Source organism: Schistocerca serialis, chromosome 3, assembly GCF_023864345.2.
Source record: "Schistocerca serialis cubense isolate TAMUIC-IGC-003099 chromosome 3, iqSchSeri2.2, whole genome shotgun sequence".
NCBI classification, from domain to species: Eukaryota; Metazoa; Arthropoda; class Insecta; order Orthoptera; family Acrididae; genus Schistocerca; species Schistocerca serialis.
Window position 1 is genome coordinate 364,716,800 of NC_064640.1, and position 24,305 is coordinate 364,741,104.

The 24,305-nt window shown below is 37.7% G+C and overlaps 1 protein-coding gene across 1 annotated transcript in view; it reads right to left on the reverse strand.

Moving 5' to 3' along the window:
- Window positions 1–24,071, reverse strand: part of LOC126470866 (myb-like protein Q) — a 188,716-nt gene extending 164,645 nt beyond the window's left edge. Inside the window, exons 1-3 of the mRNA XM_050098881.1 lie at window positions 23,806–24,071; window positions 11,744–11,881; window positions 10,908–11,171 (exon numbers count right to left, since the gene is read on the reverse strand). Of these exons, the coding sequence (XP_049954838.1) occupies window positions 10,908–11,171; window positions 11,744–11,881; window positions 23,806–23,817 (414 nt within the window). The 5' untranslated portion in view covers window positions 23,818–24,071. The remainder of the gene's footprint in view (window positions 1–10,907; window positions 11,172–11,743; window positions 11,882–23,805) is intronic.
- Between the last annotated feature and the right edge of the window lie 234 nt (window positions 24,072–24,305).

Sequence of the window (24,305 nt, forward strand, 5' to 3'; positions counted from 1 at the left end):
GAATGTATGCTGAATGCGAACCCATTCTGTGGCCACAAGTGTTCCTTAAACCTTACATCGAATGTATCTGCCATTTTAGTCTATATAATAATGGTCACATTGGCAACAGTCAGTCCTGTGTACCTCTGACACTGAAAATCTGTTTTTCTTTTCTATGTTGTGTGTAATTCTATTCTATACAGAACTGACTGTGGCCAATGTGATTATTATTATATAGGAAAAACTTGTAGTTCATTTGATGTAAGGTTTAATGAATACTTGTGACTGAAGAATGGGGCTGCATACAGCATACATTTGTCTAAAAGTGGACATTAATTAGATCATACAAGAAAGAGTACGCACATTCTCCACAATGCACTTAGTCTACTGGAGCCATTAGCTCTACAAATGTCAAACTCAACCCGACAGAATGCTTGATGATCAAATTTCTTTTGCATATGCTGTATATTTCACAACATTTGATAGCTTTCTGTGGAAAAAACTATCTCTCTGGTTCGTGGGAGTCATATGAAGCATGTAGTAAAGCTTAGATAGGCACCTGTACTATCTGTTTCTGGTTTGATTTCTTAGATATTTCATTTTGACCACTGTGCTGTTTCTCTCCTTCCATCTGGGCCACAAATTTCATGAGTTGTATTAATAATTATTATATATTCATGAAATTGACAGTATGGGGGCGATCTGCAGTGTATGGTAACTGAAAAAATTTCACAAGCAGACATGGCTAAAAACACATTTTATTGGATAACCAGTTTTGACAGAGCTATGCTGCCATAATTAGATCTTATGCTTTACAATATTACAACATATTGTCCATCAGTCATTTCACATTGCATATACGCTTCCCGGTATCAGCAGCAAAATGCATAAATGCTTTGTGAAATGTTGCGGCCATTCTGTAATGCACTCAAAAACTGTTGTTAGTCTTGACCACTGTAATTATTAATTTTATACTACCTTACACATTTCGGACTTATGCCACTCTCAAAGACTCAAAATATCTTAACCCCATTCTCAGGTAAAATGAAAATCTGTCACGCATGAATACAAAATATCTTGTCTACATTATTTGATGTCACCTAAGTTTACACTCTGATGTCATCAAATAATATAGACCAGATACTCTGTATCCATGTGTGACAGTTTGGAGGCCGAAATGCTTAAGGCAGTATAAAATTAATAAATACAGTGGTCACAAGTAATATCAGTTTTTGAGTGACTTTCCAGTATCATGAAGATCACTACAAATCAGCATGTCAAATGTAAAATTACTACGTACAAACATAAATATAACTCTATTGTGCAAATTATAAGTGTTCATGTTCCCCAGCAGCTGGTGATGGACATTTGTGTTTCTACACATGCCACTTTGAAGTGATCTTCATGATACTGTGAAGTATATACGCAATGTGGAATGACTTGCAGCACTGATGGACAATATGTTTTAATATTTTAAAGCATAAGATCTGGTGATAACAGCATAGTTGTGTTGAAACTTGTCATCCAATAAAATACATTTTTCGTGATCTTGGCTTGTGAAGTTTCTTCACTTACCTTTGTGTTAATAACATACACAGTGTAGGGATCCATATGACATTTAACGCAACTCTGCCAATTTTTACTTCCCTCAACCAAGGCTGCTTCGGGAGGCATGTATGGATGAATAAGTACAGCTTTTTAAAACCATGTTCATATCTCATGTTTCATGGGCTTTTAGGTTATCTGTATCAACCTTGTATTGTCACAGTTTTAGGTGTTCTGCTTATATTTCTATTTCAGTATAAAGGCTGTTTTATACTGATGTAAACTAATGTACACACCTTTGAACGCATATAAAAGTTTGTCCTTTCAGTGACTATTCTGCCTACCACTTCATTAAGAACAATGATTGGCTAATTAAAATGTGTGGTAAATAGTCAATGCTATATTTGATTGCCCCTTATAACATAATTTAATCCAGTGTTGAAACTCAAACAGTACTTTGCATGGCACATTTAGGTGTTCATATTTTATAACTGTTTTATTTTATGAGAGCCTTGATCTACATACGTTACCTAGATTTCCACATTTTATATTGATGTAAGCTAACATATACATCACTTAATACATATGAAAGTTTCTTTTTTTCAACTACTATCTCGTCTGTGATGTAAGGCAGAAAACTATTTAACTGACCATGGTATATGGCAAGTTTCAAATGCTTATATGTAATAGCCATTTGTACTATCTTTTACTGACACTTTCTGTTTTACACTACAACTTCAATGAGCAGATTATATGCATACTGAAGTAGCACGGACACACATTATACCCGTTCTTATTTTATAGTTGTTCCATTTATTTTATCAGATCTCTAATTTATATTTCATGAATTTTATCGAGTTGCTACAAACAGCTGATATGTAAGGCAGTTTTGCTAAATATGTTTTGTTCAACAGGACCTCTTTCATTCCATCATGTGCATAACTGGTTGTCTATCACTGTTTGTCACTGGATGTACTATCATGCTGCACTCGTCCTGGATGGAACACCTTTTTGTTTTGCACTGCCATCTCTTTGTTATGATGTGAAATGTATCTGATGCATTTTCTCGTAAGGTACGAAAAGTATTGATGTCACAGGTTTGTAGTGGCAGGACATTTATTCTGCATATATAAATTTCCAGACAGTGGATTAGGATTTTTGCTTCAAGTTAGTTCTGTTTAAAATAATGCAGAGTTACTTTCTAAAATATATTCTGTAATATTTATTACTTACATTAAATAAAGCCTCTGCTCTATTTGTAACTATATAAGAAAGGATGGACGTTTTTAGAACAGATAGTAGTCAGGCTCAAGTAGTAAGAGTGGGGAGGGGGACTGATGTGGTCACATGTTTGGCAGCTCCTGCCATTTTGCTTAGTCGAAGTCATGGAGCCATGGACTGTGCAACATTGTGCATTTGCTTATGATAGTTTTGTTCATAATAATGAGTTTATCATTGCAGTTCGGCAGGAGTTTCATAGCCATTTCAATCTTGCAAGATATGATAGTGTACCCAATCTTAACACCATTTTACGTTGGTCTGAATAATTTATTTTACGAGGAACAATGATGAATAGAAAACCACCAGGGGCTCCTCGCTGAGTACGCACTGCAGAAAATGTTGTAAGAGCTCAGCAAGCCAAACCCCATAGTCCTGGTCAGTCTGCTAGGAGACATTCTGCTGAACTGCACCTCAGTAATCATTCAGTAAGGCACATTTTGCGTATTGCTCTAGCATTTCATCCCTACAAAATGGTCATGGTGCGACAATTCAACCCTAGATTACATACAGTGGCTAAATTTTGCTCGAGACGACGACGCCATACTTGAGCAAAATGACATTATTTTGTTTATGAGTGATGAAGCTTTTTCATTTGAATGAGATGGTAAATCAGCAGAACTGCTGTTACTGGGCCCGTGAAAATCCAAAACTAATGCTTGAGACACCATTGCTTAGTCCCAATGTGACTGATGTGCTGTTAACTGGTGCAGATGTTACTGGTCCATACTTTTTCCAAGACAATAATGGGAACACTGTAACTGCAACCTCGCAACACTATAGGCAGATGATCATTGAATTCTTCCTACCTGAACTAAGAAGAAAATTTATTCCTGTCTGGCGAATTCAATTTCAGTATGACGGGCTCACAGCTCACACAGCAAGAATGTCAATGGAAGCTGTTCGGACTGTTTTTCATGGTTGTGTCATTTCCCGGTTTGGTGACATTAGTTGCCCGCCTCATTCCCCAGACCTCTCCAAGTGTAACTACTTTTTGTGGAGCTACATCAAGTCAAGCGTATAGGAACATCAGCCATATACACTTGAAGAACTGAAGGGAGCAATTCATGTGGAAGTCGTTCAAATTGAAAGAGCAGTGTTGGAGAGAGTGGGAGCCAACATCCAAGAGTAGCTTGAGAAGCACATTGCTAAAAACTGCCATTAATAAAAATAGGCATATCAGTTAATGCTGCTTCATTGAGTCAAAATGTCTGCCATAACTGTGTATGTGCTATTTACATCCATACATATTACAAAAAAAAAAAATGGACATATGCATGTATGTATGTATGTATGTACATATGTACATACATACGAGCCTTGTCGAAGGCTCTCGCCTAATACACTGGCAACCCTCTGGGCAGCTCCATCATGTTGGCAGCTACCACTGCCCCTGCACACCTCAGCATTGTAAGCACAACACAACGCCATCAAGACTGCTCACCTGAACGAGAAGCTGGCACCTGTCAACATGGAACCTATCTGCATTTGCGTACCATGTCACATGGTAATAGTTCCAGCAGTATTCCGCTGCAGGGAGATATATAAGGCAGTGACAGGGCAGCATGAGTCAGATCATGCTTCAAGAGCCTCTTCTGGTCCAGGTGATGGGTGCTACTCACCTCATCAAACAGGGCAGCTCCCCAAGTCCATGATTAGGGACAAAAGTTACTGTTAGATGTCAACATTATTCCTTCTTCCAGACTCTCACACCAGCTGATATCCAGGGATGTTGGCTTCTACGGCAGCACAGTGTATTCATCATTAGTGACATTATTCTGAATTGTACATTCAGGCCTTCAGCCTCCAACTCCAAGTGCTATCCTACTGCACCTAAACCAGAACAGCCATCATTGTTGGACTCAGGCTTACAGGCCACAAACTTAGCATCCAGCCAGTGTTCATTGCTGAACTTTGTGTCCAGCAAGTGCTCATTCCTGACTTTCCCCCAAGCAGTGTTTAGTTCTGAATGGAGCATTCTGCCAGTGTTTTCTCTGTGAACTTAAGTCTCCAACCAGTGCTCTGGCTCTTAGTGCCAGTCTGACCTTTTTGTGATCCACAGTTAATTTTGTACCTATTGTGATACCCTTGTTACTGTATTCTTGGCTTTCATTTCCATACTGTTGGAGCAGACTTTTTTGCTCAATAAACATGTTATTAGATTAGATGGGTAGATCATATAACTAATGAGGAGGTATTGAATAGGATTGGGGAGAGGAGAAGTTTGTGGCACAACTTAACTAGAAGAAGGGATCGGTTGGTAGGACATGTTCTGAGGCATCAAGGGATCACCAATTTAGTATTGGAGGGCAGTGTGGAGGGTAAAAATCGTAGAGGGAGACCAAGAGATGAATACACTAAATAGATTCAGAAGGATGTAGGTTGCAGTAGGTACTGGGAGATGAAGAAGCTTGCACAGGATAGAGTAACATGGAGAGCTGCATCAAACCAGTCTCAGGACTGAAGACCACAACAACAACAACAAACTTGTGATATCCTGGACACTGTTTTCCTGTGTTGCAGAGTGTGACATCAGTATGTAGGTTCCACATCTGCTCCTAAGCCACTGAACTGATTTAAACCAAACTTGGTACACATATCACTTATTGTCAGGAAAGAGTCACTTTGGGAGTAAGAACTATCTTCTCATCAAACAGATGCTGGTTGGAGTGAAAAAGAAGTGCAGCCCACAATGCACTAATACCAGACTTTATTCATCCCATATTTGTAAATGTGAGCACTTAGTGACTTGCAACAAACTTTACACAATTTGAAATGTTTAAAAAAAAAATCTTTTTTTCACTGAAAAAACCCACAAAATAATTAAAGCAAAAATTTATCACTTAATACATTTTTGCTGTTCATGCAATACAAATGCCACATCAGGCATGCTGTTTTAATTTATTACTTCTTTACTACTAACTGCATTCACAACACATTTTGCAGACTGTAGTTACATATATCCCTGAATATACCTGCATAATTATATCACTGCACTGCACACAGCTCATGAGATATGACATTACAAACATTTGTATGCACGAATAACTGCTGCAATGTGCAGGATTTTTAAAATTATTACTTCTTTGCTACTACCTATTTGCAATATGATATTATAAACACTGAACAGTTTGAAAACAAAAGTGCAGGGCAAAAGTTGCTAGAACTGCAGGTGAAATTTTTGTGCAAAAATGTGTGTGAAATATTTTAAATATATCTGAAATATATGTGTCGCAAGTATCCAGGCAAAGCCACAAGTGAGAAACTACTACTAATGCCCTGGTCCAATTTCAGCCAAACTTGGTACACATATTCCTATCTGGGAAGAAATACTCTGGGGGTAAGGAACTAGCAACCTCCTATTGCGGTGCTGGGGTTATAACATGCAGTTAGAGAAGGGGGAGAAAGAGATGGACAGACAGGGAAGGGGAAGGAGGACATCGCCAAAGATATGGGGGAGGAGGAAATGGACAGAGAAAGGGAAGATGGGGAGAGGGGAGATGGACACAGAGAGAGGGAGTTGGAGGCAGGCACAGAAAGTAAAGGGGAGGAAAGGAGAAGAGATGGGCACAGAAAATGGAAAGAGAGAAGGGGAAGCAGATGCACTAATGGAACTGGAACAAATACATGTCCTGGCAATGCTTGGTACTCAGCTAGTTTTATGTAAATATGACAGAGCATGCTTGACTGATTACTTTGACTATATCATTTTTATATCTGCTGACTGGGAGTGATTAGAAAATTGTGTGTACTCAGGTTTGTGACTTGTCTTTTATGCTTAAACTGATTTCTGATACTTTGCTTTGTAAACTTTGTGTACTTTGTATGACAAGATGCCCCTGCTTCATAGGTCTGAAGATGGTCATTACTGACTGAAATTAACAAACTGGTATTAAAAATTTGTGATTGGTAACTGGAATAAGTATATAAATACATTCCTGGATCACAATGGATTTTGTTGCGACTAGATTATAACTTGGTAAAACATATACCAACTAAATTATTTCTTATATAATAACTTTCCTTAAAAGTGAATGGCTGAATTACAGTAGTACTCTATAATTTATCCTGATCACATGTAGAGAATCAAAGGGTATTATTTGGTAAGTGTAATGCAAAATACTTATAAATTTGAGGCAGTGAAAACTCGTGGCAGCGCAGGTTTAGAAATATCCAAAAAGGAGGTTGATGTCGAGCCTCTATCATTGTTGAGGTGGTGCTAAGAATGATTCATTATAAATGTGTGGCGTGACATCGCAGGTGATAACTTCACTTAGCTAGACCCTGTTCCTATTATCAATGGGTTGTGTCAACATATATTAATTCTGTGAACACAAACTATTACTGGACACGAAATATATGTGCTCATTACATACTGGGATACATTTAATGCATGATAAATGCTTACAATGGATGAAATGTTTAAGTATTTCTGCATCTCGCATATGTTAGATAGGTACTTATGTTGCCCACTTCGACTGAATGAACAGTGTCTAATTATTTTATATGTTGCTAAGCTAAATTATTCTAAATATGTACAAAATAAGAGAACTTTATATTATGTACAACTGCTCAAGATAGTGCATTTATTAAGACACTGGCCTCAAATTTGGGAGGATGAAGACTCATAATCTGTCCAGAAATTTCAATGTAGCTTTTCTGGGGCTTTGCTAAAGTACTTCAGACAAATGCTGTGATGGTTCTTTGAATATGGCTGTGGTTGACCAGCAGTCCTGACCTCATTAAACATATGTATAAGACTTACCCTTTCCTTTTAGAAAGCTGACACCCTTTATTATTGTAAAATTATCCTTCGATGAATAAATTACTAATACTTGGGGACTTGAAAAATTTGCAGTTTGTGATAAACGAGAATACATATGCAAGTTCTGCTGAAAAATGTGAAAACAGGAAATTATCTAACAGATGAACTATTTTGCCAGAGATAGTTTGAAGTAGATTTGTTTTCTGCAGATAAATATCGAAAATGTAATGAATTTTCACTTACAAGACTGAGTGCGAAATGGAAAGTGCACAAAAGCAATGACCTATCAGTGTTTTTGATGCTCTGGCCCCACATCAACTGCGGGTGGTTGAATGGTCTGTATAAGAGACATGTCACATAATACAATGTAATACTTGGCTGTGGGACCCAACATCTTGTAACAAAGAAACGCAGAAATCTGCCTGCTAGCTAAAGTCCAAAAGTTGCTACAATGCGGACACTTTAACACAGCAGTTTTAGATGGTGCGTTCAGTGTTTTGAACTGTGGCTGCGTTAAATACTAGTAAAGGCTGGGGCTGAACTACCTCATTTATGACACTGCCAACTTCACCATTACTGAATGCTTTGGTCGTACATTTCTGCAGATCAATTGTTGAAAGCTTAAATACAACCAAACAAAGAGAACAAAAGCCATTTCGGAAAAAACTGCTGAAGTTCTTGCAAAAGCAAACACCCCATTCAAAGAGTTCCCCAATCACCACTTTTTTTTTTAAGTAAATTTCAAAGCACTAAGGCTTCAGCATCACACTAGTAGTGTGACTACCTTTCAAACTTGACTATCCCCCCCACACACACACAGTGAATTTCACCAAAAATTTATGAAATTTTCCAAAAATAGGTGCAAATTTTTCAGTCCGTTCTAAGAGTAATAAATCTGTTGATTTTTTCATTAAACTGTTTGTTCAGATGAGAACAGAATGGCAACTGAGCATATTTTCCTAAGAATTCATTGTAACACAGTCATCTTTGAAATCGTCTACTGATTGCTGGACATTTATTATACTCTTTAAAGTTACTTCTGGGGTCGAGATATTAAGCACTTTGTGTAGTATCTACAACCTATATCAAAACCGCACACACAAGTATTCACACATCAAAATCTATTTCATCCAACTGGTAGTGTAGCATAAATTATTACTCATGTACCAAATAACTCAGCTTTTTCACTTTCTTGGCAAACAATGTATGAAATTCCAAATCGTAGTAAAAATTATTTGGGTGTCCAAAGCATCAAGTGTTGATATAAGAAGAGGATCTCTCCCTCCTGGTAGTTAAAGAAGGGTAGATTTCAATTTTGATGAGTTAATGAAATAATAATAGCACTTGTAGAAACAGGCTACTGTTGTTAATAAAAACAAATGAAGGTGTTCGATCTAGAGTTATAATTTCTAATCATATACGAATTGCTGTTGTAATGAAATTAATTGCACTGATGACTTGATGAGAACCCTGCTACTTGCAAATAAGTAACAAACAAAAAAAAAGTATTGTTTACAGGATGACGCAAATGCTGCATATACGATTTCTGAAGTGATATTCACTATACCAAACTGGAGAAGGGGGGTGGGGGAGGATGAAGTGATTGTATTTAATTGTGGGAATGTCATAATGTATATGAAGAAAGACTGAGGGCAAAGGAAGAAGAGTGTTGGGCACAAAAACTGTGGATGAAGACTAAGCTACGGTATGATTGAAAACCAGAAAAGTACATAAGAGGATTGAGGTTGTCAGACAGGAGAGAGAAGGGTAGGAAGAAATTGTGGGAAAGTATTTTCATAATCTCCTATTAAAATCGTTTTTGGCAATGTTTTCCAACTGATGTAAACAGTGATTTGCTTGATAAGTTCACCTGGTCATATGGGAAGAGTAAATTTTTGTGGTGTGTGTGGCTGTGTGTGATGTATGTTTCCTAGCTTTATTTTGTTTCATTTTGTTACTTACTTTTGCAACCAAATTACCAATGTATCTACTGCTTGTGGCTATCTGCATCATACTGTCTAGTGAACAGATCTGCAGACAAAACTATGACACTTCTTGCAGTACAGAAAGTGTTTTACCACAGCACCAAATTGTTTGGTACCGACTATGAAGTCTAAGAAAACAAACAATTTCAACATGAATGGGCAGAAATTGCTGGCAGGTTCCAGTTTGAATGTGGATCAATACGAGATAATGCCAATAACAAAGAGAAAGACTCCGATAGTATCCAACAACAGGCTCTGGATTATCAAATAGAAAAGTCACATATGTATGTAATAGTTTCTCTATTACTTCAACATATTTAACTGCTGTTTTTCTTGGAGTTTAATATCCCACTGACATTCAGGTCACTGAAGCACTAACACAAATTAGGAATTTACTGGAAGAGTCTTCCTATCAGTAACCTGAAGTTGCTGCACTACTTATTTGCAGTTCATTGTTTCATACAGTAGTAGGTAATATATAATGATTCTTAATGCACACTGAGCACCACAACCTGTAATTAGTCAATGAAAATGGTCATTCATGTGCCCTATTGAGCAGTATATTAGGAGGTTAGGTGGGAGCTCCGATTGCATGAGAAGTAGAGCTCACCCAGTATCTGCAATTACAGATTTGGAATTTATGAAGTTTGCCTGCCAAACCTACAACAACAACAACAACAACAACAACAATAATAATAATGTAATTGCTACAACCAAACCACTAATAACCACATGGAGAAACCTCTTTACGTATCAACTTTCAACTGATATATTTTTCAATTTTTAATCCAAAACTGGAAACAGACACTATACGCACATTACGAAGAAGGCAAATTATGGTCATTAATGCATAACCTTTCATTTTTACAACTCTGTGTGAACTCCTAGTGAATCAGCACAATTACCTTATCAATACAACACCTCTGGATACAGTGTAGAAAGAGTGATACCTTTTTATTATGTATACAAAATAGCTATTGCTGTGCTATTCTCCAGAAGACTGTTTCAGGGAGCACAAGGTTACAGGAAACATGTCTGAGTAAGGGATTATCATAAGCAGTAATTTTCCCAGCATTATTCCCACATGGTACGCATACCCACCAGTGATTATTGTGTGACACAAGTATGTCTTCATTGAGTGAGCTGGTTGTTGTAATTAGTTTGCCATTTACAGACTACTGACGAAAAAGATATGAAAACAACAAAAAATGAAATTAGACTGGCAGGGTAAAATCAAACACTTTCTTACAGAATAATTGTCAATCACCGTTTCATCTCACTTATTTGGTGCACATTTTTGGAAGGAACAGTTTTTTGGCCTAAGGTAGCTAGTAACACGACAAACCATTACTTACCTCAGCATCTGCAAGTCTCATTGGTAATCCAACAACGAACACTAAGTTTTTTTGCACTACACGGACATTTGCTAGATGCTTTCTGTTCTCAGTTATCTTCTGCTTTCGTTGTTGATCTCTCTGTCGTTTCTCTGCTTTCAGTTTCTGTACTTCTTCCTGTGTGAGAGGTTTGAAATCCGCAGGATTCTCTGGATAGGCTTTGCGACATGCTGGGCACAGCCCATTTTCATCAGTCCTGATTCGATGCCAACAAAATCGGCAGATCTGCAAGTGAGTTGAACTTTCCTTTTATATTTGCCTCAACAAGCCAAAGAAAAACAAATACAGACAAGAAATAATTCATCCATAAAAAAGTGGAGTGTGTGAGAGTGAGAGAGAATATTAATTCTTTGAAACCACAGTAGAGATGCTTATTTAAAAAAAACATCCCTCTCAAATTACAGCTCCTAAACTGAATGTAACTGTATGTTTATTATTTTATAGAATGCAACAATCTCAAAGGATGGTGGAAGTATTCTGATGTGGAAGAGTGAACATGGGATGAAATGAGGACCCTGATGATATCTGCCCAATGTTTGCCACTGGAACATAGTAGAGAAAGCTACTATCTAATCATGTGCATCTATTTGTTCACTTACATCACACTCAACTGTTATCTTTACCAGACAATGCACCACCCAACTGCCTCTAAATTGGTTTCAGGAACACACTATACACATAAGGGTACTTTTGTGCTGTCCCCTCCCAACGTTACTGACATCACACACACTGATCATTTAAGCTAGAGGACATGTTCAGAGTTTCATCACAATAAAACAAAACAAAGAGAATCAAACCTGGTAGCCACATGTGCATGGGAAGAAATTTATGTCATCAACTTCCAGTGGTTCCATACACAATGGGCATTCTACTTGTTCTTCTCCACTTTGGTTTAAAACCGACATTGTTAACAACTGAATTTTGATCGCAAATGCCTGGAAACAAAAACCATTTAATTAGTGACAATACCTTGTTTTCGTTTTGTTTAACTACTAAGTAGTGACCCTAGAAAGAAACAGAAATACATGATACGCCTCAGTCTTGTCTGTACAATGACTTCTAAAACTCTTCTCAGCACAGAGTACATTTACTTAAAACAAGTTTGGCACAAAACAATGTTCACAGTTTAGCATTTCCATTCCATACTGAATGTTGGCAGACCCTGCAAGAAGTTGAGTATATCATACGGCAGTAAATTTACCAATCTCGTGTTCGTGAAATGTTATAAACACCCCTCCACAGTAAGTTAACAGAGTAATAAATTTGCCATCAATTTCAAGGAGACCTGTATTTCAACAACAATCATGTTAAACATACTTCATATCTGAATATTGTGTTCATGTTATAAACATGACATGGAACTTTCAATTAGCATAGGGTCTTTCTTTCAGGTTAACGATTGAGGAGGGGTTAGGGTTACATAGTCACCTTTCTTTCCAGCTCCCAATATTCCTTTCGTGTAAATTACATCGCGTATCTAAATCTTAGGTTAAACATGCATTTTACACATTGAAACTGTTGTGTGTCTTAGACAAACACTGTGATAATGTTAATGTAAGTAAAGAAAACAGCTTTCCTCTGTGTCACTACTCCTAACGAAGACCAAAACTCATAGTGATAACTATGGGCAACCATGACTAGCCCAAGTAATAACTAGATACAGTACCCATGACATTTAGTAAATCTAACAAAAGATGTTTATCCATATTGCGTTGTTCATGAAGCACTTACAGTTCTTGTAAGCACATTAATTTCACAATTTTATTTGATATGGGATTACAGTCTCATTTAATTATTTGAAATACACTTTCACCACTGACTGCATAAATTTATTGTAAATCTCTCAATTGTAATTTTTCTAGTGTTTTATGTACATACTATAAGTATACAACAGATAGAAATGATTCTCGGGGAACTGGATTTATCATACACTACATTGGCAAAAATGTTTATGTAAGAAAATCCACTCACTTTAAGTCTAACTTTAGATGTGTATGGACAACTAAACTATTATTTTCTTTACAGAGACCTAACATTATAATGTGCCCTACTGAAAAATCCTCTATAAGACATTATATTTTATACTGTACTGGCATAATCTAAATATTACAATTAATACCCCACAAAAGTAAAAACTTTTAGAAATTTTCAAAATACAGCTTTGAGAGCCAATTCTGTGATTCTTATGTAACTTCCCGCATCACACTCCAAAATGGACATGAAAGTAAGAATAATAATAGCTAACAATGAACCATTAATCCAGTCAATATGCAGACACTGCACATAGGAAATTTGTTAAAAAATATAGAATCTGTATTAGTTTTGGGGTAAAATGATGTAATGTCTCATCATTTTCCAAAAAGTCTTGCAGTTAATCTACTTTGCATCAATAAACCACCCATGTCATTATTTGGTACACAATTTTACATCTGGAAACAATTTTCTGGTTATTTTTTTTATGGGTAGTATTCTTAGTTTCTGTCTCTCTCTCTCTCTCTCTTTTTAACACATGTTCAATTATCTATGTTTGATGCTCACTGAATAGACGTTACTGATTTTGACTGCTATAAACAGGTTGTCAATAACTTTATAGGACTGATTTTAAAGTAACTAAACTGTCCAAGTTATAAGTTCAGTTATATGTCCAAATGTATAAAATTGTAAGTTAATGCAGATGAGTAAGAAAAACGATCCCTTAATTTTCGAATACAGCGTTAGTAGTGCACTGTTTGACACAGTCATGTCAATTAAATGTCTAAGCCTATAATTACAAAGTGATATGAAATGGAATGAGCACATGAGGATGATAGTAGGGAAAGTGAACAGTTGGTTACAGTTTATTGGGAGAATTTTAGGAAAGTGTGGTTCATCTGTAAAGGAGACCATATATAGAACACAAGTGCGACCGATTGAGTACCTTTCAAGTGCTTGGGATCACCATCAGGTGAGATTAAAGGAAGATATTGATGCAATTCGGAGACAGTCTGCCAGATTTGTCACCATCCTAATTTATGTTTCCCGTGATTTCCCTAAATTACCTCAGGCAAATGCCACGTGGTTCCTTTGAAAGGGCATGGCCAACTTCTTTCCCCGTCCTTCCACAATCCGATGGGACTGATGACGTCCCTGTTTGTTCCCTTTCCACAAATCAATAATGATTTAATTAGAAAACAGTAGCAATCTTTTATATGACTGGTCTTGTGAACATTGTCAATATTTTCAAAGCTGAAACACACCTTTATACAAAAACAGAGCACAGCTCTCCTGTCAGAAGGGTCACAGTTCGTCGTCGTCGTCGTAGTAGTAGTAGTAGTAGTAGTAGTTGTTGTTGTTTTTGTTGTTGTCTTCAGTCCTGAGACTGGTTTGATGCAGCTCTCCATGCTACTCTATCCTGTGCAAGCTTCTTCATCTCCCAGTACCTACATCCTTCTGAATCTGCTTGGTGTAATCATCTCTTGGTCTCCCTTTACGATTTTAACCCTCCACGCTGCCCTCCAATGCTAAATTTGTGATCCCTTGATGCCTCAGAACATGACCTACCAACCGGTCCCTTCTTCTTGTGAAGTTGCGCCACAAACTTCTCTTCTCCCCAATTCTATTCAATGCCTCATCAGTTTTGTGATCTACCCATCTAATCTTCAGCATTCTTCTGTAGCACCACATTCCGAAAGCTTCTATTCTCTTCTTGTTCAAACTATTTATCTTCCACGTTTCACTTCCATACATGGCTACATTCCATACAAATACTTTCGGAAATGACTCCCGACACTTAAATCTATACTCGATGTTAACAAATTTCTCTTTTTCAGAAACGCTTTCCTTACCATTGCCAGTCTACATTTTATATCCTCTCTACTTCGAACATTATCAGTTATTTTGCTCCCCAAATAGCAAAACTCCTTTACTACTTTAAGTGCCTCATTTCCTAATCTAATTCCCTCAGCATCACCCAACTTAATTCGACTACATTCCATTATCCTCGTTTTGCTTTTGTTGATGTTCATCTTATATCCTCCTTTCAAGACACTGTCCATTCCATTCAACTGCTCTTCTAAGTCCTTTGCTGTCTCTGACAGAATTACAGTATCGTCAGCAAACCTCAAAGTTTTTATTTCTTCTCCATGGATTTTAATACCTACTCTGAATTTTTCTTTTGTTTCCTTCACTGCTTGCTCAATATACAGATTGAATAACATCAGGGAGAGGCTACAACCCTGTCTCACTACCTTCCCAACCACTGCTTCCCTTTCCTGTCCCTAGACTCTTATAACTGCCATTTGCTTTCTGTACAAATTGTAAATAGCCTTTCTCTCCCTGTATTTTATCCCTGCCACCTTTAGAGTTTGAAAGAGAGTATTCCAGTCAACACTGTCAAAAGCTTTCTCTAAGTCTACAAATGCTAGAAATGTAGGTTTGCCTTTCCTTAATCTTTCTTCTAAGATAAGTCGTAAGGTCAGTATTGTCTCACATGTTCCAATATTTCTACGGAATCCAAACTGATCTTCCCCAAGGTCGGCCTCTACCAGTTTTTCTATTCATCTGTAAAGAATTCATGTTAGTATTTTGCAGCTGTGACTTATTAAACTGATAGTTCGGTAATTTTCACATCTGTCAACACCTGCTTTCTTTGGGATTGGAATTATTATATTCTTCTTGAAGTCTGAGGGTATTTTGCCTGTCTCATACATCTTGCTCAGCAGATGGTAGAGTTTTGTCAGGACTGGCTCTCCCACGGCCGTCAGTAGTTCTAATGGAATGTTGTCTACTCCCGGGGCCTTCTTTCGACTCATGTCTTTCAGAGCTCTGTCAAACTCTTCACGCAGTATCCTATCTCCAGTTTCATCATCATCTACATCCCCTTCCATTTTCATAATATTGTCCTCATGTACATTGCCCTTGTATATACCCTCTATATACCCCTTCCACCTTTCTGCTTCCCCTTCTTTGCTTAGAATTGGGTTTCCATCTAAGCTCTTGATATTCATACAAGTGGTTCTCTTTTCTCCAAAGGTCTCTCTAATTTTCCTGTAGGCAGTATCTATCTTACCCCTAGTGAGATAAGCCTCTACATCCTTATATTTGTCCTCTAGCGATCCCTGCTTAGCCATTTTGCACTTCCTGTCGATCTCATTTTTGAGACGTTTGTACTCTTTTTACCTGCTTCATTTACTGCATTTTTATAATTTCTCCCTTCATCAATTAAATTCAATATTTCTTCTGTTACCTGAGAATTCAATATTTCTTCTGTTACCTGAGAATTTCTACTAGCCCTCGTCTTTGTACCTACTTGATCCTCTGCTGCCTTCACTATTTCATCTCTCAAAGCTACCCATTCTTCTTCTACTTCATTTCTTTCCTCCCATTCCTGTCAATTGTTCCCTTATGCTCTCCCTGAAGCACTGTACAACCTCTGGTTTAGTCTGCTTATCCAGGTGCCATCTCCTTAAATTCCCACCTTTTTGCAGTTTCTTCAGTTTTAATCTACAGTTCATAACCAACAGATTGTGGTCAGAGTCCACATCTGCCCCTGGAAATGTGCAAAATTCTACCAGACTGCTTCCTCTTTCATTTCTTACCACCAATCCATATTCACCTACTATGTTTCCTTCTCTCCCTTTTCCTACTCTCGAATTCCAGTCACCCATGACTATTAAATTTTCGTCTCCCTTCACTACCTGAATAATTTCTTTTATCTCATCATACATTTCATCAATTTCTTCATCATCTGCAGAGCTAGTTGGCATATAAACTTGTACTGCTGTAGTAGGCATGGGCTTCGTGTCTATCTTGGCTACAATAACGCGTTCACTATGCTGTGCGTAGTAGCCCTTATCCGCGATCCTATTTTGTATTACATTATTAAACCTACTCCTGCATTACCACTACTTGATTTTGTATTTATAACCCTGTATTCACCTGACCAAAAGTCTTGTTCCTCCTGCCCCCGAAATTCACTAATTCCCGCTATATCTAACTTTAACCTATCCATTTCCCTTTTTAAATTTTCTAACCTACCTGCCCGATTAAGGAATCTGACATTCCACGCTCCAATTCGTAGAACGACAGTTTTGTTTCTCCTGATAACGACGTTCTCCTGAGTAGTCCCCGCCCAGAGATCCGAATGGGGGACTATTTTACCTCCGGAATATTTTACCCAAGAGGGTGCTATCATCATTTAACCATACAGTAAAGCTGCATACCCCGGGAAAAATTACGGCTGTAGTTTCCCCTTGCTTTCAGCCGTTCGCAGTACCAGCACAGCAAGGCCGTTTTGGTTAGTGTTACAAGGGCAGATCAGTCAATCATCCAGACTGTTGCCCCTGCAACTACTGAGAAGGCTGCTGCCCCTCTTCACGAACCACATATTTGTCTAGCATCTCAACAGATACCCCTCCATTGTGGTTGCACCTACGGTACGGCCATCTGTATCACTGAGGCACGCAAGCCTCCCCACCAACGGCAAGATCCATGGTTCATGGGGTACAATACAGTTTGTAGTAATACACAGAAAGTGATAGAGTAAAATAGAAGTTCAAAAAATCTTCAGCATTCCCCAAGGAAGCGTTATAGGCCCTCTATTCTTCCTCATCTATATTAACGACATAGGAGACAATCTGAGTAGCAGTCTTAGATTGTTTGCAGATGATGCTGTCATTTACCGTCTTGTAAAGTCATCAGTTGGTCAAAATGACTTGCAAAATGATTTACATAAGATATCTGTGTGGTGCAAGAAGTGGCAATTGATCCTGAATAAAGAAAAGTTTGAAGTTATTCACATGAGTACTAAAAGAAATCAGCTAAATTTCGATTACGCGATAAGTCACACAAATCTGAAGGCTGTAAATTCACCTAAATACTTAGGGATTACAATTACAAATAACCTAAATTGGAACGATCACATAGATAATTTTGTGATTCATTGGCAGAACACTTAGAAGGTGCAACAGGTCTACTAAAGAGACTGCTTACACCATGCTTGTCTACCCTATTCTGGAGTATTGCTGTGCGGTGTGGGATCCCCATTAGGTGAGACTAACGGATGACATCAAAAAAGTACAAAGAAAGGCAGCTCGTTTTGTATTATTGCGAAATAGGGGAGATAGTGTCTCAGCCATGATATGTGAATTGTAGTAGCAATCATTAAAACAAAGGCATTTTTCATTGCGACGGGATCTTCTCACGAAATTTCAGTCACCAGTTTTCTCCTCTGATTGCGAAAACATTATGTTGGCACCTACCTACATAGGGAGAAATGATCATCACGACAAAATAAGAGAAATCAGGGCTCGCACAGAAAAATTTAAGTGCTTGTTTTTCCCGTGTGCTGTTCGAGAGTGGAACGGCAGAGAGACAGCATGAAGGTGGTTCATTGAACCCTCTGCCAGGCACTATATTGTGAATAGCAGAGATGTAGAAATTGGAGATGAGCATGGGAAGGGGCACAGGAGGGCAAGGGAGGGGGGGAAGAGTAGGGTCAACAACTGTAAGACAAAACATACCCACAAAGCTCTTTTTCATTGCAGCTGGCAAAAGTGTCCTGCATTAGGTAGTGCTAAAATTGGCCTTTATTATGATTTTTTTTTAAATGTCTCTGAGATGAGGATCCTAAAATATAAGCTTGGGGAAACCCTTAAAAGGACATAAATGTTTGTAAATTATGTTGGCACCAAGGCCAGGTGCAGCTGAAGGTCCCTCAGGCCCTACACTGAGGTGTTTGTTTATCTGATTACAATTACGATGATGATGATGATGACAAGGTCCCATACTCCGAGGAGCGTAGGGGACAATGCGGGAAACCCGCACCGCCGTACTAGGCAAGGTCTTGGCGGAGGTGGCTTGCCATTGCCTTCCTCCGACAGTAATGGGGATGAATGGCGATGATGATGATGATGATGACACAATAACACCCAGTCATCTCGAGGCAGGGTAAATCCCTGACCCCGCCAGGAATCGAACCTGGGACCTCATGCGCGGGAAGCGAGAACGCTACCACAAGACCACAAGCTGCGGACTTGTTTATACCAACATCCATATTCTGAAGGCCACTATGTGGTGCATGGCAGACTGTACCTTGTACCACTACTGGTCATTCCCTTTCCTGATCCACTTGTGAATGGAGTGAGGGAAAAACAAATATCTACATGCCTCCGTACAAGCCCTAATATCCCTTATCTTGCCTTCATGAACCTTGTGTGAGAACTATGCTGGTGGCAGAACAATCATTCTGCACTCAGTCAAAAATGCTGGTACTTTAAGCTCTCTCAATAATGTTTTTTGGGATTCACCTACCAGCAGCGTGCCTCTGGATTGTCTCAATTTCTTTCTTTAATCCAACCTGTAACCGACATTATACTGTAACAGTTGTTAATTTTTATAATTACAGCCACTCTTTCTTACAAATAATATGACCAAACTTGCTACTTGTACGTCACCAACAAGTCACTTAACTTTAGTTACAACTCCATTTATTTAAAGTGGTACAAGCAACATGAATACAAGCCAGCATCATATGAATACAGCGGTGGTTCCCCTAATCCTAAGATGTAGCTGTGGGCGGGCCTAGTGTGTGTCCAATACGCAACTGACATAGTGTGATTGAGTCGTTTAAGGATGTTCAGAAAGCATATCACCAAATAGCAGTGGTCCTCTCAGTTATTCCTAGCTTATTTTGGATGATACTGACTTCCTATTACCTATTCCATTCTTTCAAAAATACACCACACAATTGTGATCGTAGATGAGTGCCCATCTCTCCTCATCTCTAGTGCTTCCATTGTAGTTGTGTCTTTGACTCATTGCTCAATAAATGTTAGCCAGTATTATGTGATACCTGAAATCCAGATAAATGTGATAGTTACTCTGTGAAGGTCAAAAATTAAATCTTTAAAATATGTAGACTAGTGAATACTAGGAGGATAACACTGGTCTGTTAGTTGTAGACTACTTAGCTGCAGCTCACAATGAAAAGTTTCACAGGAATGTTGATATGTTGTTTTAAGAGTAAAAAAATAAAATATAGTGTGCCTTTAGAGAACAGGCTTGTGAAAATTACAAACCGGTGTCAGAAACGCAAGCAGCAGAATTGTGAAATTGGAAGGAAGGAAGGTAGGTACGGATTAAACTTCCTACCCACGATGACGACATTAACAAGAGGCAAGTAGTACTGAAATTGTGTGTGGCAGAATTGTTTGCCTGGTAAAAGTTAAGAATAAGGGCACTGCTGTTACTGATTTGTTTGACATAGCAATATTTGCAGTACTTGCTGCAGCTGGTTTTAAGCAAGTAACTGTCACTGTGGCAGCTAAAATTTATGCTGCCCATTCATGTTCCAACCTAACCACAACCTCCAAACATGCAATGTGTTTAAAAAATGGCTACCTGCAAATGCGCAGAACTACTAAATATGCTACACCACATATTCTGACAATTGGTGGAGGGTGAGGAGAAAACATACTTACATGTCCCATACTCCATCTGCATCATTTTTGTCACAATGATAAAGTATGTACAATTTAAACCACAAAAGCGCACCACTTATCACCTTGCCTCTCATTGGAACCTAAAACTATCCTCCTTTTGACTATGCAAAACTAATATATTGCCACCTACATACTGTAGAAGAAAAGTGTCCACGATGGCACTACACCTATTTTTAATTACAGCTATTCACTTCCAACCAAAACTGCTGCTTGTGATTGAACTTTCAAAATACAGACTACCAAGAATATTTACGTAAGTACCTTTGACATAATTTCACACATGATTGCAATTCAGCTGACTAATTGAGTGGAAAGAAGTACCAAATTAAAAAAAAAAAAAGTATAGTAAACAAGTTGAAAATAATAGCTGGGATGACTCCTGTTAATGTAATTGCAGATACTGGCATCACAATTTAAAGCAACACTTATCTTCGTAATCTGTGGAGAAGCCAGTGTTCCACATAAACAACAAGACAAGCAAAAAGTAAGCAGACCTGATACTGGAAAAACTACTTGACAAAACTGAACAAACTGCCAGCAAATAAAGCTATGGATTCATCACAATATGAGTCTTTATCTATGGATTTTTTTCATCATGCCTTGGTAGAAAAATTCTATATTTAAGGTTGAACAACAAGCTAACTGTTTTTGTTTATTTCTAACTAATTTTTGGCTTATTGGACCGTCTTCAGGAAGCAATTGACTTACGGATGCTAGTCAGTTGTTTCCTGACAGTGGCCCAATAAGCCAAAAACTAGTTAGAAATAAACAACAATCAGTAAAACAAAATCAGTTTACTAGTTATACAACCTTAAACACAATGTGAATATTACACTACACAAGTAGCTTTCAAATGAGATGAACTCGAGGTAAACCACATATTTGTACTGCTAAGTTAAGCAAAGAGAATTCCTTATGTGGAAGCTCATTATATGTTAGAAATAAGTCCATACATTTAAATAGACTTGTATATTAATTTAAACATATATTTCAAATGCTTTAATGGATCTTCCGGCTGTAGATTTAATTCACAGCTGATAGGGAGCAAGATATTATGTACTACAAAACTAACAAGTGTACCTAAATGGGGGAAAGAAGTACCATAAGGATACTTCAGTATAACAGAAATAAATGAACTTCGGTAGAATCAGTGGATTCATAAACATCTAGTAAACTAAGGCAACAGAAGATATGTTAAACAGGATTTATGTTTTGTTTTTCAAAGCTTTCCTAGTTGACAGAATATCCCATCACCTTTTGGGCATGCATCTGAGACAGAAGTATTTCTGCTGCCAATATTTCAGCCAATAACCATACAGCCATCTTCAGTAAACTATCAGAAGGGATACAGACTGTCCCACATGCAAACCTGTAAGATGATGGGATAGGCTTTGTAGTAATAATATTCTCTGGAAACAAGGATATAGAAGCATGTTCAATACGAGTCATCAGCTTTGACCAATCACATGTGACAAATGGTGTAAACAACATGGCAACAGTAATATGATGATATTAGCATTTTTTTCAAACGGACTGAACAACAGATCAGTCTCTCACCACAAGCACATCTTTTTAGTCTCACATGCATTGGCTTCATCAACTCTAACAAAACCATTACCTTCCAACCTAAATTATACCCTAGGCTAAGCTACAGATCAATCTACCAACAAAACCAGTTTTTTCGATTAATTTTCATTGGCTTCACCAAGTAACACCAAAACAGAATATACGCACAAAAGTGATGCGACAGCAGCCATTAACATTATGTCACTGGTCAAAGCCAACGACTCCTACTGAACATTCCTCTTGACCCAGAAACAAACCTACTTACTGTAGTGTATACAAACATAGTTAAAAAATACATAACAAAGGACATACATCCTTAAAGCTACATAGACTGACATCAACCACCAAAACATTTTATGAATGGATAACGACAGGAAAAAAGGATTGCCATTTAATAATATGACAACAGTGATGTCATTCAAAATAGAGCAGATACTTGGTAGGAACAGTTAATAGAGTTAATCAGGGCCTGTTAAAGGAATCGTCCGTTGTATACACAGAAATTAAATTAAAAGAATCACATGCTTTGAGTGGTAACTGTCCCAAATAGCACCATAGGGCCTTAACCATTGCACCTTCTTGCATAGGGAAAATATTACAGGCCTATATGACACAATAACAAACTGAAATCAAAGTCACAAGGGTCTAAAGCATTACAACTGGCAAATATTTAAATTCTCTTTCTATTGTCTATGGAAATAACATTGATTTAAGTGCATTCCTACACAAAAATAATTCAACTGTAGAGTTTCATTTATCACAGAAATTACATTATAGCATGAAGTACTATATTATACATACTGACTATACAGACAGACATGTTCCACATCCTGGAGGACCTCCTCACTACGGATCAATTGGAATGAAAGTAAATCTAATCTAAAAAAAAAAAAACAGATTGGGGACATAACCTACTTAGCAGAAAATGATTTACGAGTCTGCCACAGACACAAGACTAAGTTTTAAATGTCAGGTAATTAGTGTTGTTGAAAAGAGGTGAGTTTTTACTGAATGCTCTATATAACGGATGGTCTGCCAGTTACCAGACAATAACAAGTAGACCAAGGTATCAAGTCTCTTAATGACACTTTTCACTAAAAACGATTCACCGGCAACTGCAGAATACATTATTTAACATTCACGTCTATAACTCCTATTGGAACAGAACTGCTACATCACAAATGTAACAGATCTTCACTGGATTCCAAAATTTCCTTGGGACACACAACACACACAGGTCTATCCATCGTCCCATTAGGCATAGAAATGTTTAAATTAATTTTACTTTGCTTAAAAGGGCAGTTGTGTCATGCACCTGCACCTAACAAAGAAATACAATGTCACAAAGTAATATGCACAAATTATGTTGTCTTTAGCATTCTTCGACGATTTCGAGTAGTAACCGAATTATAAATAAGTTAGCGGTACTGCTTGTAATATAAAATAATGAAAATGAGGGTCTTGGGCTCTTAGCACCGTAAATTTCATTAAATTTGCTAAACACAATTACCACCAAGACGCATATGGTGTTGCACGAACAACTCACCTATAAAACTAGTTTTTAAGTTTCTGACTGCTCTCACAATGTCTGCGGGAAATAGGCACATACCCAGTTGATTTATGGGCTAGAAAGAAACATTTATAAAGCTGACAGATTAAAGAACCACAAAACCTCTCCAATGGTAACAAATTATAAACACATAGAAACGCACTAAGTCAAACTCAGCGTCTATGTAATGTTTGCCGAGTATGTGAGAAAAATTTAACGAGTAAACGTAAGTGGAAATTACAATGTGGGAAGTATCACTCATCACCTGATGTATCATAGAATTCTTCCTGTACTGTCAAACTGCCATGTTGGTTATTACAAGATTTTTTATAGCACTTCCGTTCTGTATTCAAGCTGTTAACTTAAATTTTTGAGTCATTAGTATCATCCAGATATACTTCGAACTTAGATATCCCGTCAAGACTGACCAATATTTACGTCACTGAGTTACGATTCCTGACGTCCGAAAGTTAGTACAGTAACAACAGTCATTGCGAGCGATTTCCCATACAAAATGACTTCAAACATATCGTTTACCTTTCACAGTATCAATTCAACCTATAAACACAATTTCGTCGTTTCCGTTTCACGTAATGATAGTGTTTACTGAATTCCACAATCAACAACGAAGCCTACCACGAATTTCACAGTCGACAAAATCGAGACTCTGCGCAGATGTTCGACGCAGTTCACTACATGTATGTAGTTGATGTTGTGCTGTAAGAACAGGAATTTTTAAAAGATTGATTATAGCTCACATACTGT